The sequence below is a fragment of the Melanostigma gelatinosum genome (assembly GCF_949748355.1).
Source record: "Melanostigma gelatinosum genome assembly, chromosome: 19".
Lineage (NCBI taxonomy): Eukaryota > Metazoa > Chordata > Actinopteri > Perciformes > Zoarcidae > Melanostigma > Melanostigma gelatinosum.
This window is the reverse complement of record NC_136652.1, coordinates 11,057,960-11,073,802: the sequence shown is the minus strand read 5'-3', so window position 1 is coordinate 11,073,802 and position 15,843 is coordinate 11,057,960. Positions and strand designations below refer to the sequence as shown.

Below are 15,843 nucleotides of genomic sequence, written 5' to 3'. Positions count from 1 at the left end.
AGCAGGAGCAAAGTATAAAAAAGGCTCTTTTTCTCTCTTTCTGGAAAGTTGTTGCAGCTCGTCAGTCCCTGTCAGCTCCCCCACTGTGGGCGAACTGACAAGATGTGATGAAAGCACAACAACAATTACATATTATGCCATTAATTTTGACATGACTGTAGAAAAGCTATTATCTAGAAATAAAACTGTGTGGGGATTTCACTCGACGTCACCGTCAATGTGCCGACACTTTGATTGACCTCGTTGTTGTTTTATGTCGCCAAAAATAAATCTCACCTTAGGTGCAGAGTTCGACAAGAGAATTGTGTCAATCACGTCAACAGCCGAGCAGAAACGCTTGTGAAAAATCCCCAAAGGAACCTTACCTTTGGAGGTATGGAGTGCTTTACTGACTCCAGCCCCAATTACTTCCACTTGAGAAGTTTGTCTGCAGGTGCAGTCTAGCTCTGCGGGTCTTTTCCACTCTAAGAATAGTCTCTGGGCTGCATCATTCCCTTTGACAACAGACAGCTCTTATGACACACTCCAGATAAGAAAAGGTACGAGTTGACAGGTCAACACTGGTGCGACGGTATTGTTGCTCTCTAGCCAGTGAACACCACCAGTGTCTAACGATGGCTTTACAGGAAACGTAAAGGTCGTTTTTTTAATTTGCTCATAAATTGCAACACATCCTTGTTACTCTGCGGGGATTTCATCCACATTTTACCTGTGATTATCTACACCAGTCTTTCATGTTGAGCATGTGGTGGGACAAGTGAAGATTGATTACGGAAAGAAGGCGGTTATTGTAGGGCTGGGCGATAAATCGATTTAATCGATTAATTCGAATGTGTGCTTTAAGGCGATGTGTTTTATTGAAAATCGAGAAAATCGCCCCCACCCCTCCCCCCGTTGTGTTCCCGTAGTTGAGTGCGCGCGCATTGTTTACAAACGAAAACAATGGCGGCCAGCAGTGAAGCTCTCGTTCTTAAGAGAGGGAAGAATGTGTCTTCGGTGGTCTGGAAATGGTTCGGGTTCGTGTCATCTGACACAGAACAAACAGCCTCAAACAAAGAGGCATGCCGCCGAGTGGGAGAAGGAGGGAGCAGGACCGCGGGAGCACAAGCGACGCTGTCTTCCTGGCAAAAAATATTTAGAAAAAACATGCACTACTGTTTAATACTGTTGGTTATGTTGTGAATGCACTTGATTTTGTTTACATGCACTTATTTACTGTGCACAATATGTTATGTTGATGTTAGATCAGATGTTGGACTTTTGAAAATGTGAATGGTAAAGGGTCACATACATTTTATTTCATGCTGTGTTTGTATCAGTGTATTCAGTTAGAAAAGCTTACTGTCAAAAGTTACATTTGCACAGTTGTTTACAATGGAAGGCTACTATTTAATGCCATTTAATGTTATCTTTAATTTAATTTTATATTTAAATGATTCAGGCAAACAAAAGAGTGACCAAATACTTTTTGTATACTACAGGCACCTTTCTACAATGTTCAGGTTTTGTTTGCACTTTATTTTTATCAACCTACGAGGGAAAATCATCACAAAATAAAATAAAAAATTGTTTTCAACAGCTTCTGTCATCTGCAAAAATTTGTGGGGGAAAAAATCGATTTAAATCGTGAATCGGATTTTTTGTAAAAAAATCGGAGATTTTATTTTTAGGCCATATCGCCCAGCCCTAGGTTATTGTGGGGATAATTGTACAAAAATGTAGCTGAGTGGGCAGTAATGCTACCTTGATTGCCTGAAAATACAACACTGTTAGTGGTGTGCACTGCATTATCTATAGATTACTAATGTGCCTCCTTATCAACCCCTATCACAGTATCTAAAATTGTGTTCTGAAAAGAAGTGCTTCTTTTTTTTCTGTAAATTATCTTTCAACTACCGGTATGTTCAAACACAGTGATCTGACAGCGCATTGCTGTGTGTAAAATGCATTTCATTCTGAGACTGAGAGGTAAGCCCAGCTACCTAATTTAAGTAAGTGACACGTAAAGGAGCAGAAAAAGTAGGCTACATGGACTGTCGATATAAATTACCAGTCTACATTTGTACACAAGTCAAGTCTGATGAGAAAGATGGAGGCTCTCCTGTGAGCAACGTCTGATCAACCTGCTCACGTTAGTTGAGATTTAGATCTAAAAAAGGCTGCTGTGTTCAGACTGCTCAACACCAAGAACAAGGAAACATAGAGGATAGACATGCATAAGAGAGGAAGTCATAGTAATAACAAAGAAATATAATATGATGATATATATATATATGTATATATATATCTGTCGAAAGATACTCCATGTGCATTAGCTTGGACGCTATGATGCAAATAGATGCATTATGTGGTTATAAACAGTTTCAGGCCAAAACAGCCTGAAAGCCTTTTTGAAAAGAAAATAATAATAATATCCCAAAGGAAGCTGCACATTAAGCTTCTGTTGAGTGGTCCCAGCGCTGATTTCGTCAGCGCCGTATAATGTAATTTCTTCCAAATCATCCCAGACAGTCGCACAGCTTTTAACGCTTATTCCCAACACTGTCAGATTTCTCTTTTTAACAAGTTATTTTGCCGTATTCTTGAGGGCATCCATCAGTCTCTAGAGCCTCACACTGACTAATGCTTTATTCCACATTCTGCTGCTCTCTGGTTTTTAACATTGAATGACTATAGTATCTATATATTGATTCTTTATTCATACAGTTCAATTGACCCATTATAGGGGTTATGTAGGTCATGCACTGAATCGTTCCTTGTTGGACTTGAATACAATTTTTTGACTCTTTCCATTTATGATGAATGCATCTGTTGAGTCATGTTCCATGATATAATACTCAGTATTTTTAGAATCTTTAAAATGGAATTTGGAAATGTGAGCTTTGCAGTGCATGTGTAGTAATTGGAGGCAATCTAGGCGGCGGTGTCCTCGGGCGAGCTGCACTATCAGCATCGGAGCAGATCAAGGCATTTCTTTCGAGATTAGTATCGGTTCCTGTATCCAAAGCCTTTGCTGTTGCTTGTCAAAAATGGTGCAGTGTGCTCCGTTGAAACTCTGTCTCTGGCGTAGCTCAAACCCACAGTGATGACATTAAGTCAAAGTGTAGCAGCACAAACGAGTAAATGGCAACTATCGAGACATATTACCTTCTGAGGTGATTTCACTGATACGATCGGTCTTTATTCACGGAAAAGTTGGATGAACAAGATTCTTATCGTCTGCATTTTTACTGTTGAACAGGCGTGGACAGCACATGCCTTGAATCATCCACACGTACATCTTGTTCTGTCCCGATGACACGGCTGACAGACGGTGCAGAATGTGTGGGACATGATACCAGCTGTTGCTCCAGTAGAATATAACGTGATTCGGTTTTTTCTGTGTTTTTTTGCAGTCACACTGAAAAAGAAAAACAAGTCCTCAAAGTGATGCCGAATTGAGACTTTCTCAAACTTCGTTATAGAGTTATGACTGCATTGAGGGAGTCGGATTGACTCTGAAACAGAGACACAATCATGGCATACTGCTCGATTATCATGTCGTTATGGCTAATGCGTTAGCAACGTGGGCATCCCAAAGGAGTCATATCAGGCCACCTGATGATTGCTAGTCCAATACCTTTTCTATCTTTAACTGTTTTGGACCATAAACTCCTTAAGTGGATGCATATTTGGCATTTTAATTTTTCTAAATTTTACCACAGTCAAATAGATCAAGATGCAGGATTAATGGGCTGAAATGTAACAGACAATTCAGCCAGCCATGGCCTCACCCCTACAGGGTGCTGTCTGCATTCTGTAACTATCAGGGTAGTTGGAGTTAACTCCCAAACTAAACAATGTGTGAGTGAATCTTCTTATTTTACAATTTAGATTTGTATGCAATTCTCTTGCTACATTTCTTTAGTTGTGTCTGTATTCTAAAGACATAATTAGTGTAATTCAAAATTTTGTAAAATCTTTTCATGAGCAACTAAATTCCACACAGGTGGCACATTTATTGGTTGTATATGAAAAGTAGCTGGTTGAAGATGTTTTGTCATTTTTAAGGCTCAACATTGTACTTGCTTACATAAGACTGCTCTGATTTTTTTTATTTTTTTTTACTGCTTTGTGTAATATCTGTGTGACTCACGAGACAGTACAGTCTATTAATTGTATCTTATCTTAACTAATCATTGTCCGTCCACCTCCTCATCCCCGTTGAAAATGAATGGTTTTCCTCCCTCTGTGGTCCAATAATCCCACAGAAGGCTCTCGAGAAAAGAAGTGGCATTTACCAAACTGTAACCGAGCAGAATACAAATTCCCCCAAGTCACACCTTCTTGCTCGGTGCCGCTCGATATAGATCAGGAAATATTGATCCGTAACCCACTTGTGTAGGCACAATAAAGGTGTAAATGTTTCACACTCTATTTTTTTTTATGTTTTGGAAGAGGGTAAAAACAACACACAAAAATGCTAAATGTAAACTTAGCAAAAGAAGCCAAATGTTTGTCTGGTATCCCTCCCAGTGTTGAACACACAGCTTTGAAGAAAGGTTTACAATAGAGCTGCAACAGGTCGTCGTTGGTCCATTTTCATAATTATTTCTATTGTAATGTTTCAACAAAATCCAAATAATTTGCTGGTTCGAGCTTCTCATATGTGATGCTTTGTCTGTCTGATTAAAAGAATACTTGGGAGATAAATCTGGAATGAAAATAATTCATTGTAACCACATCTTACAGTGACTATTACATGTAAAAGCATGCATACAGCAAGTAAAACATGTAGGGGTAAATAAATATGAGGAGAAGGAATCTGATGTGTTGACATTTTTGTTAATAATTACCTGTCAAAAATGTATAAATACAAAATCTAAATAGTTGATTACGGTAAGTCAATATAATTTACATAGATGAGAATGAGAAATGAAGGGGCTTAAGATTGATCCCTGAGGAACTCCAAAGGAAAGCGTCCTATACCCTGAAGAAACATTTTCCCATAAATGTTTCCATTCTGTTTTCACATTCACGATTATAATGCTTCCTTTTGTAATCACAGATTATACTTAACTGTGTAAAATACCTTTTTAATAATGTCGTTTTTAATCAAGGTCTTTATTCAAAGGGGCAAAGAGTTACCTTTTTAAAGTCATCAAGAAAACATCCAGTTTGGGAGAATGATTTGAAGATACACGGAAAGCATTTTAAAATAGGCTTCTCTGTTCATCATGGCCACGGTGACGTAGAGTGCGTTTGCCTCTCATCAGTTTGTCAGCCTCTTGGCAGCAAAATAAATGGCAGCTTGGTTGTTGAGTTTGAGCTCCTTCTTTTCCTTTCCGATAACTTGTGACAAAATATTAAATGTCAGATTGTTGTCATACATTTAGTCTGTGTCCATCTGGCAATATTCATAAAAATATTGTTTCTTCTACTTTTAGGTTTCTTTTTTTGTGCTGATAAAAGTGAGTCAATGTGTTTCAATCCCTTTGTCGATTGAACAACAGAGATATGTGGCGGTGACCGTCAGTTGACTGGGTTCACAAGTCCTCTGCCCCCATTGAACACTTAAAACTGCTCATACAGTTATGCTTGTAGCTGGCTGGCTGAGGTCGCTGTTCTTATCTTTTGAGAACAACTGTGTGTGGCTGGCCAATGATGGGAGGAAAAGAATATTTCACTGCACTGTGTACTTTCGGTGGTAACAGTCCCATGAGCTCAACTGATGTCACGGTCTTGTTAGTTTACTGTAGGCACCTGCATTCTGCTCACCTATGATGTAGCTATAAATCACTAACACACTTGAACACTTTAATCACTTAATCACTTTAATTCATTCACCTGGTGCAATATCCAATACGTTTAAGTATTCTCTTATATTTTTTATTCCGTCTGTATATTCTGTATATACTGGTATATTTTATTTTTTATATTTAATACTCTTATTTACTGTCCTATTTTATTAGTTTCACTGTTTAGTTTAGTTATTACTTGATTTTTATCTTTTATTTTTATTTGCTGTGAGCAATGCTGCTGTAATCCTGCAATTTCCCCACTGAGGGACTAATAAAGGATTATCTTATCTTATCTTATCTTATCTCTTAAATACGAGCTGTATGAAGAGACTTACAGTTTTATATGCAATAAAAAGGATTCCAACAAAAAGCTGCATTAAATATAACTTAGAGTTGGTGTTGAGGTCTAGTTGTCCACTTTTTTAAAATATCTGTCTTATGACTCACTAAAGTTTTTTATTTTAGATAAACAATGTTGCCATGGCAGTGAATTGACTGCTCATTATTTTGTAAAAAAATTTCCAGAAGTGATTTAGTATGTAGTATGTTAGAGGTCTGCTGTTAATGTAATACTGGAGGCAGTGCACAGTGCAGTCTAAATAAAGACTATACTGTATTTTATTGATTGTATTTATATTGAAATGACATGTCTTTATAGCAAAGACTACACATAGTTTTCATGCACGCGTGTCTAAATGAGTTCCCAGGTTGCATTAAGTGATGACTGAGTTTGTTTTTTGTGTTTCAGGGACAGCCTGTCGGACAGTGTGATTTCAATATCCGGCTGTTATGCATAGCAAAGGAGATAATTTCACCCCGGATGGAAAAGATGAAGACTGGACAGATTGACAAAACCAAGGAGCCCTTCAGTGTCCGAAACAAACCTTTCTTTGACATTCATGCAGCACGGAAGGTAACGTGAACAAAGGCATCCTTTTCACTTTCTTACCTATTTTTCTCCCCATTTATTTCACAGATGTGACCAAGTTAAAACACACAAAGATATTAAAATACACATAACTCACTATCTCATCTACAAATGAAATTTGTGATTCGATAATGTCTCCGTTGAGGAGCCAGAGAGAGAGCAATTGAAAGACTTTTATGAACCAGCGCCTTGGTGTAGGCACAATCCCTCCGCCTAGAGCCAGGCCTACGGTTCTTTACCCTAAAAGATGCTGCAGAGGACATTGAGGTTTGTATACCTGGAGTGAGAGCTCAGTCTTCGTAGACTTTGAGCTCTACCAAGATATAGTCACAGGTTCTTCCTTTAGGAACAAGCTGGAGGACCCAGTTTCTAAATGTTGTGTTCTTGGCCGTCAACAAGTCGCTGTTTTGTAGCTAATACCTCTAACAGCCCATCAACTGTCATGGTGCGGTTTGCTGTATTAGGTATCTGTTACTGGTCAAACACATTTCTTGAGCCAATTGTCAGTGATTGGCTCCTCCTATATCTTTGTTTATATCTGTGTGAATACAGCATGAGGTATTAATAAGTTAATGTGAAAAAAACGTCATAGGAATAAAGCATTTTTTATGTTAATCCACTTACTTTCTCTGGACTTTTTTGCTTCAGATCGTATTTTTGTTGCATTTTCCATCTAGTAAAAAATAAATGACCACGGCTCATGTTGTCGTACTGTGCTGGTCACAGGCTGAGGACAGCAGCGCTTTTATCCTCTGAACAGCCGTTAAGCCTTCCTCAAAGGCCTGCACTTGTGCCCTAACACCAGGCCTGTGGGCGGTCGGAGCAGGATTAATTAGATGTTTTGGTCGAGCCAAGATCAGTTGGGGAATCTTGGCACTGCACACTCGCAAAAGATCAAAGTATATGAAGAGGGGGTGACGCGTTAGACATTTCTTGTGTTGTGGTCGCATGTCTTCCTCTGCCAACACCGATATCCTGGTGTTTTTGTACGTTGTTAAATTCTTAGTATGAATAGTGGGGTTACCTCTGGGCTGACCCTGGGCTGCCCGCTCCTCCCAAGAACTTGTATAAAAGACTCAGATGGGGATGTTGATGAAGATACTCTCGGAATTAAGTCACCGGAACTATGTCTGGTTTCTGACTGCTCTATTGTGTTGTACAGCTGCCATCTGCTCCCCATACAGTCATATCTCTGTTGTATGGGACATTAGAAGAGGGGGAAACTGGAATCTGGCATAGCAGCACAGCCCACCACTTCATGGCATATCAACCAGAAAGTCCTTTTCAGGAATATTTCAGTCACAGACTGGCGTTGTATGATGGCTTTTGTCTTTGGCTAGGCTGCTGTTTTTCAGCTCAGACACTTACACATGCATGTCGCCATTTCCCACCAATTGTGACCATTTATTCTTTATGCTTCCTCCACTTGTCCAATTATCTAACAAAGACCCCTTTTTGTCCCACAGAAATTCTACATTGGGTCAACCAGATAACACATTTTGGAATTTCCCCTTTGTCTAGGTTGAATGGAGCTGGCTGGCAAAATGCATTTTGTGGATATAATAATTCTGCAATTGATGGCACTTGGTACTCAGTTGGTGCTGTCTGTTCCACAGTTAATATCTTTTTGCATATTTAGTTTTGTACCTATGTTTCAATCATGGATGCGTTGTCTTTGAGAGATGGGTGTTTTTTATCTGATGTGACCCTGACTTACAGTACGTACTCTCAATGCGTACTCCTTTTTATTTGTGTCATCATTAAATGAAAAAAAATATGTATGCAGATTAGTAAATGACATACAATTGTATTTGCATTTGCTTTTATTCAATAACTGGATGAATTGTTCTGCTCAGAGAATTGGTCCTCTTGGCAATTTCTTTTAAAATTCAAATACGATCTACTTTAATTCCAGGTTGTATTGTAACAACATATGAAACGCATTAAGGGGGGGAATGCTCTCTGTATATGTAACATCTTAAATTGGATTACCGGTACTTACTGTTCACTTCTGGAAAATGAAACCTTCGTCAAAGCGTACCATGTTTGAATAAGCCGAACCTTTGCAGAGAGCATACAGTCATTAAATGTAACTCATATTTAATGGTCACAATTGATCATTTAAAAATTACACAAGGAAATTAGATGGTATTAATTTATCCTTGCTTTTTACAGAATATCTAATATCCCTCGCTCGTTTATCATATTTCTATAGAAAATGAAGCCGGTATCTGGAGTTGAGCCGAGGCCATAGCACCCCTCCTCCCCGGATGACTTCAGGTGACAGACTGAGAGTAGATCTCATCTTGAAATACCCTTTTGAACTGAGGTTGAAAACTGAGACTTTTGTAAGACTGCAGTGTTTTCATGGAGCTTGAACCTAATCACGGCGGGTGAGATAAAGGTTTAGAGAGTATGTACTGAATGCAAAATAATGAAATCTCGCTGATGTGCGTTATTGCTGAGTGCCTATTTTGTTTGGTAAACTGTTGTAAAATCTTGTGCTGAGAGCTACTTTGCTGCTGTCGTTTCATCAAAAGAATATTTTCTTGGAGAAGTGGGACAAAGTAGTGAAAAAACTATCTGGACTGCAGCCTATGGACTTGACAGGCACTTTGTCTAGAATGTGTTTGAGTGACTACCGTCGTTAAGGATGCCAAGATGCTCCACAGAGCAGTTCAGCAAGTCTTTTGTTGGGAAACTTTTGAATGACATTTAATACTACCCTTTCGTTTCTGTTAAATTGTATTTTTCTTTTACTTCATATATATTGACTTTCTTAGTCGTCCTCTTTTTTTAGTGTGTCTCTTGTGGTTGGCTTTTATTCAATAATTGATTGATTGTATTAAGATATTGTTGTTCAATTTAGTGGCTGAGCAGTAATATCCTCGTGGCATATGTTTTTGTGTTTGTTATAGTATGTCTGATATATGTTGTGAGCCGTGACCTGTCTGACATGAGCCTCTTTTGTTATTTGTCACAGTGCATCGGTGACCAAACTGGTTTCCCCCTCTAGAGGTGAATAGTTTGTCTAATATAATTGAATTGCGACCTACCTTTAGGTTCTTTGCTAATCATTTCCAGACTATCCGGACATTTAACGATTTCAATTTTCTGATTGTGTGTTCCCTGATAGAGTCCTAATCATTCCGTGCCAAGCTTGTGGTTTGGTTGAAGCTTATCGTTATCTACATCAAGGTCTCAGGCTTATCGCTCATATGATAGTCGTGTGTTCTGTGTCACGTGTGGCCCTATACGACAGGGTGGTAGAATTAGAGCAGAGAGTGGAATCCAAAATCGACAGAATTACATTTTGAGTGTGTAACTTCAATAACAAGACTCCATACCTGACTCCCCTTGCTCTCCAGTGGGCTCAGTCGTTATTAACGTACCTTGAATCCCTGTAAATGTCCCCTCATAGTCCTTCTCTTGTTGCTACAGCCAGATCTCGAGAGTCTTGAGATATGTATAGTCCAGATAAAACCAGCGTGTCTCATTAGCGGAGCGCTGTAATGACCTCGGGTCTCCAAAGCCTCCTTTATGTGTCAGGCTTTGGCATTGTGCTGAATCTAAGCTCGATACCTGATCTAGTTTGTGGCGAATCCACGCCTTGTTCTTTATCAGCTCAAATACAAATGAAGATGTGAGTTTCTATTGCTTCACAATCTTCTCATACACCTTTCACTAGAGAATGACACAATCTGCCTTATTGACCTGTAAATCTACAGCGTCTTATTTGTTATAATTAACAGCAGAATGTGGGAAACCGCTTCGGCGGGGAAAGATAAACATCTCATGTAGCACAACTGCTGTCCTACTCAGTTTGAGAAATACACTGCAAGTAAAGCATCCCTCTGCCTTGGTGGTACACCAGTCCTCCACTGTAAGGTTCAAAAACACGCTGCTCTTCATCACCTGCATCCTCTCTCTGCTGCTGCACCCACTCACAGAGGGAAACATGTTGCCGGTTGTATAAGGGCTTGGGATGCTTGGGAAACACAACATGGGCTCGATGACTACCGGTAATGTTTGTGTACCTCGGTTTGCTTTTTTTGTTTTCTTCTTTTTTTTTTTTTTTAAAGCCTCCAAGACATTATGCAACATCTGATGATGCGCAGCACATCCATACAGTAACGGTCTGATTCACTGGAGAGGAAGCGGGTGGAGATGTGGCAGGCACCGAGTGGAGAGGCTCATTCTATTTGTTCTGCTTGCCGGCTCTTGTCGGGCCCTCCAAGGAAGGGAACAAACATCCTGTGTTTCAGGTCAACAGGTGTTTTTCATCAGATGTTCTTTGGACTTTATTCTGCTTTTGTCCACTCACTCTGTCTTTAGTCTGCTGTATGTCTGTTCTGTTTGTCCCATTTTGGGGATGACATGACATCCTTGCTCTCCTGTTTTGGAATAAACAGCGCTGCTGCCACAATAATACAAATCCACATACTTTTTTACTGGAATGCTTATTTTTCAAGAAATGTCATTTTAATCATTTCTGAGTTGTGCTTATTTTATAGTCAAGCTTCTTCTCGTTTTTTTATGTAAGGATATATAAAATACTATTATGCTATTTTCAGTGGTTAGTACATTTATGCAAAAACTGTACTTGATTACAACTTAAAGGAATTTGTACTTTAGTAGTCGTGCTTTTGTTCAGTCATCACACACAATGCAATGAGTATAAACAGTGTAGCCGGTATGAGCAAAGTAATTATAAGAGAGTGAAGTAATGGATGAAAAGGAGCATCCCACAATCTTATCACCTTACATTTTGGTGAATTTGTATGCGTCAATTTACGGTGGAAATGTTTTTATTTAGCCTATAATTACGAAATCACAGAATTCTCTGTCACCACTGTATGTGTGATGAGTCAACGCTTTCTGTTTTTGTGCCTTGTGTGGTCGGTGCACACGAGGTGTAAAAACCGACGAGGCTGCTGAATAGGCAACTATTTATTGTCATTATGCAACACGGGGATGCACAACAAAATGCAGTTGTAGCCCATTCAGTGCACAATTAAACATTATGGAGCCCGGTCTCTGTAAGATGTGGGCACAACAGTCCCGTACATCCTGCTGCTGGGTGATCCTGAGTCTCCATGCGACCGGACGTTACCCAGGAACAGATTGGGAGGTGGAATAGCCTTAGCTCGTGTGATACAGGTGTTGTGATACAACACAGTTTCACATTTAATGACAGTTTATCTCAATAACTATCTTAATCTTGCTTGGTCTCCCTACTTTAACAAGTGAAGCAAATCCTTCGTAGGCCTTGCCTTGAAAAACCAAAACCAAGGCCGATGAGGTGTCTCACTGGCAGTGGTATCACTGCAGCACAGAGTCCCATCGCTGAAACATGAGGAATTAATCATTATCCTTAAAAGCTTATTTGTTTGGCATTGCACACATTATAAATGTCTCTATTCTGTCCCTCCAACTTGTGCACCCTCAACTGTCCTGATGGGCATCAACGTTTTTATAGTCACAACACGTTATTTAAAACCCCGTAACAAACTCAATTCAAGTCATATTTTTCAGCAAGACATTTCTGGCTCCAGCTTCGTAAATGTGTATAACCGCTGCTTTATTATTCTTCCACAGTAATAAATAGAATATGTTCGGGCTTTGGACCGTTAGTTGGACAAAAAAATAAATTTTAAGGCGTCGCCGTGAGCTCTGGAGACTTGTGATATAAATTCTACAGAGCAATCGATTAACTGATGAATCAAGAAATAGTCTGTAGATTCCTCTCATGAGCATAATAATTACTTGCAGCTCTATTTTCAACATTTCCTATTGTTATTTCAGGCAGAATTCTGATGACTGATGTTTTATTAATGAAATGTTGTGGTGTGGGGAATGTAGTTCAAACCCTTCTCCCTCTGAGCACTGATAACTAAAGCCTATTCATTTTGATGGCTATTTATGGCGATAAAAAGGAAGCCGAAAATAAAACCTATTTTTGCCTGAAGCTCTGCCTCGGCTCCGTTTATCAATTTCAGGGCAACGACTTCTTGGTTCCTCAGGTCTTTTTTGTAATTTCACGGTAGGGGGTGTTGAGTGCTAATCACTCATCAGGACACTTGTCCAGTTCGTTGCAGGTTTCCTTTTTCATATCACAATTCAATTTCATGCTGTGCCCTGATACTTCTCGTCATCCTCGCCTGTCTTACACTATCCCCTTATTAGTTTAATTCTTCAAATTGCGACGCCTCGGTTCGTCTTTTCCCCGTTTTCACAAACGAATGTGTAAAATGTAATCCTCTTTTCTTGAAATTTCATGTATCCAATCAAACGTTAAGCTGTCAGAAGACATTGCACTTCTTCAGACTGTAACCAGAGGTTTAGCAGCCCTGCCCGTCCCCTCTGCAGTGTGCCTTTTTCCCTTAATAGGGAACTGCATCCTGGCTTCAGAGCGCCATTCACATTAGGTTAGGAATGAGCCTCCAGCAAACAGCCCTGTGGTCTGACTGCAATATCAATCCATCCTTTGCGCCTTTGATTCAGCCCCCGCACCTCAACCTCCTCAGAGTTACGAGGTTGACAAACACAAAAGGCTTCAGGACTGGAAAGTGCATATCGCATCCGTTCAGGTGTGCTGAGGAGAAGCTGCCGATTTATCACACAGAAAATGAGCCACGGCATTGTTTTCTAAATGAGATAATTGCATCATGCATATTAATAAACCATAAGGTGTAGAACTATTTAACATACAGATGTGGACTCTTAGCAGCGTAGTTCTCAGACCTTTACTCATGCATGTAAGTTCCTCAGTTAATCATCTTAAAAGCTTAAACTGGTTAAAATGAGCTGTTATTGATCACATCTGTCCTAAAAAAAAAAAAAAAAAGAAAACCTGTTCAGCATTCCGCTCACTTCTGCTTATTTTATATTCCAGTGGAACACTTGTACACCAGCCCAATACGATCTGTTATTCACGCCAGGATATTGCTATTCAAAGTCTAGGTCACAACTGTAATGTGCCCACCTGGGAGGCTTTGCTGCAGCTAAACGTGACAAAAACAGCACACAGAAAACCAGTTAAATGATCTTAAAAGGAAAAAACAAGAGATAGCCATTTTTTTATATTTTTGGGGTTTCTGTGTGCAATTTTATTAAATGCTTATTTTATGACATTTAACTTGCACATCTTTCTGTTACTATTTCTGGTTATTATTAATATTCATTAAGGTAAAATTAAGAGTCAACTAGCATTGATTGCAAATGAAGGTGAATGGCATATTTCATGTCACTTTGGCTCTATCCGGAGAACACCAAGCCAGATATCATTCATCATTGTGTCCTTTTGTGAAATGAGCCCGAACATAAAACACCAGAGAAGAAAATCGTCTTGACTTCCATCCCCCTGACATCCAGTGTCTCCAGGGGAAAGACATTGCATAGCATGTTAGTGCTTGATTTGTGTCCCCGAGCTCTCTTGTTGTCCCGTCTCTGTCCTGGAGTCTGCAGTGAAAGCTTGATCTCTTAATGGGGCTTTGCTGTTCGCCTCTACCCACACACCGCTGCCGCACAACTTTGTGTTTCCTTCCTCGAGGGGTTTACCATGAAAGCAGGGTCGCTGCCCCCTCTCTGCATTATTGCTCCAAGGAACTTCCTTACGGTAGGAGGATGTGTGAGTGGAAGCCTTCTTCCTGCTCATCTATCCATGCAGGGTTCACTGTGCTTGATGGAGGTTTTTGTGGGTGGGTGTGCTAAGATTGCAAGAGAGCTGAAATGGAACTCCCAGATCTTCCCGCCTACACGCCGTTCCATCATAAAGGCACCAGCTTTTTTTCGTCTGGCTATCTGCCATCTCCATGTCAGCGTGATCATCAGGCTTTCTGTAATCTGCCGTGACTCATTCATCATTCTGGAGAGCACTGATGTTGGTCTGCTGTCTCTGCAGACAGACCGGGGACCGACCATTTCTCTGTGGCTGTGCCGTGGATGAATGTGTGCTCGCTGCTCTTGAGGGCTGATGACTTAATTTACTTCCCTGCGACACATATTTTGAGAAATAGTTTTGTTTTGCATCAAAGTATTCTGTGGAAAGCTGAAATCACCCCCGCGGTATAAATATAACAGACGCAAGAAAATGTTCTCGCCATCAAAAGCAATGCTCTGCAGCGGCAGATCTGTGGTTAGTAAGGGTTTTACCGAACCCTTTATGGGCTAATTGCTGCTACAACGAGCTGGAGTGAGACCAGGACGTCCGAGTTCTGTTTGAGAAGTAAGATAATCATTTACAATTACATGGTAGTGTGCGTTTCCATCCACAGTTCATGGGGTAAACACGCAAAGACGTTGTTGTTCCAACAAAGGCAGCGAAGAAGACTGCAAGCTAGTGAACATGCAATGACAGAACAATGCACCGTTCAAAATGGGTTTTTTGGTAATTAAAGAAAAATCTGCTTTATACATGTGTTATTAGAAAGGAAATTCTTTCCGCATGTTTTGTTGAGAAACACTGCATGTTAACATAACTTTTGTTTACTTCACAAAGCACCTTTAACTCTGCACTTTAACAATGGAAAGTAAGCTTGAAGAAAATGCTCAATGAGAGCTTGAGTTTCAAATGCTTGTGGAGCGGTAGCTAACCCGGATTTCAACTAATAAATCAGACATTGGTGCGTTCATACCGGTACTTTGTATCTTCATTCGTCTCAAAATATGCATAGATATCCTACTTTGCAGCAGATATTATCATAGCATACACAGCGGTATCTGCTCACTTTAAAAGGATTTGTAATGCAGACTTAATGTGTCATCATACAGGAGATGGTTATCACTGAGCAGCTGAGATGGACCAGTTTCCTCTTCTTCTTTCACAAAGAGAGCCTGCTGCTGTGTATGGCGTTGTTTACCAGTCTCGAATGAAGCGCCGATGTACTGATGTTCTATTCGACACTCTCTTGTCTTTGTGATTGAGGTCATCATTTGGTTTGTCTGCGGGCAGCACCTGGGCAGATGATGACTGCGTTATGAATGCGTCCCCGCTCTCATGAATGTTTGATGAACAGTCTCCGTATCGACTCTGCTGTCTCCTAGTCAACAGGCACCTACATTGTTGATTAAAATTTCATGATTTCATTTTATTGTCTCCCATCATTCCGACAGGAGATGACTTTCAGTACGTTA

At 40.0% G+C, this 15,843-nt stretch overlaps 1 protein-coding gene across 1 annotated transcript in view; it reads left to right on the top strand.

Moving 5' to 3' along the window:
* Window positions 1-15,843, top strand: part of rngtt (RNA guanylyltransferase and 5'-phosphatase) — a 72,924-nt gene that overhangs the window by 26,397 nt on the left and 30,684 nt on the right. Inside the window, exon 11 of the mRNA XM_079290803.1 lies at window positions 6,529-6,693. Within this exon, the coding sequence (XP_079146929.1) occupies window positions 6,529-6,693 (165 nt within the window). The remainder of the gene's footprint in view (window positions 1-6,528; window positions 6,694-15,843) is intronic.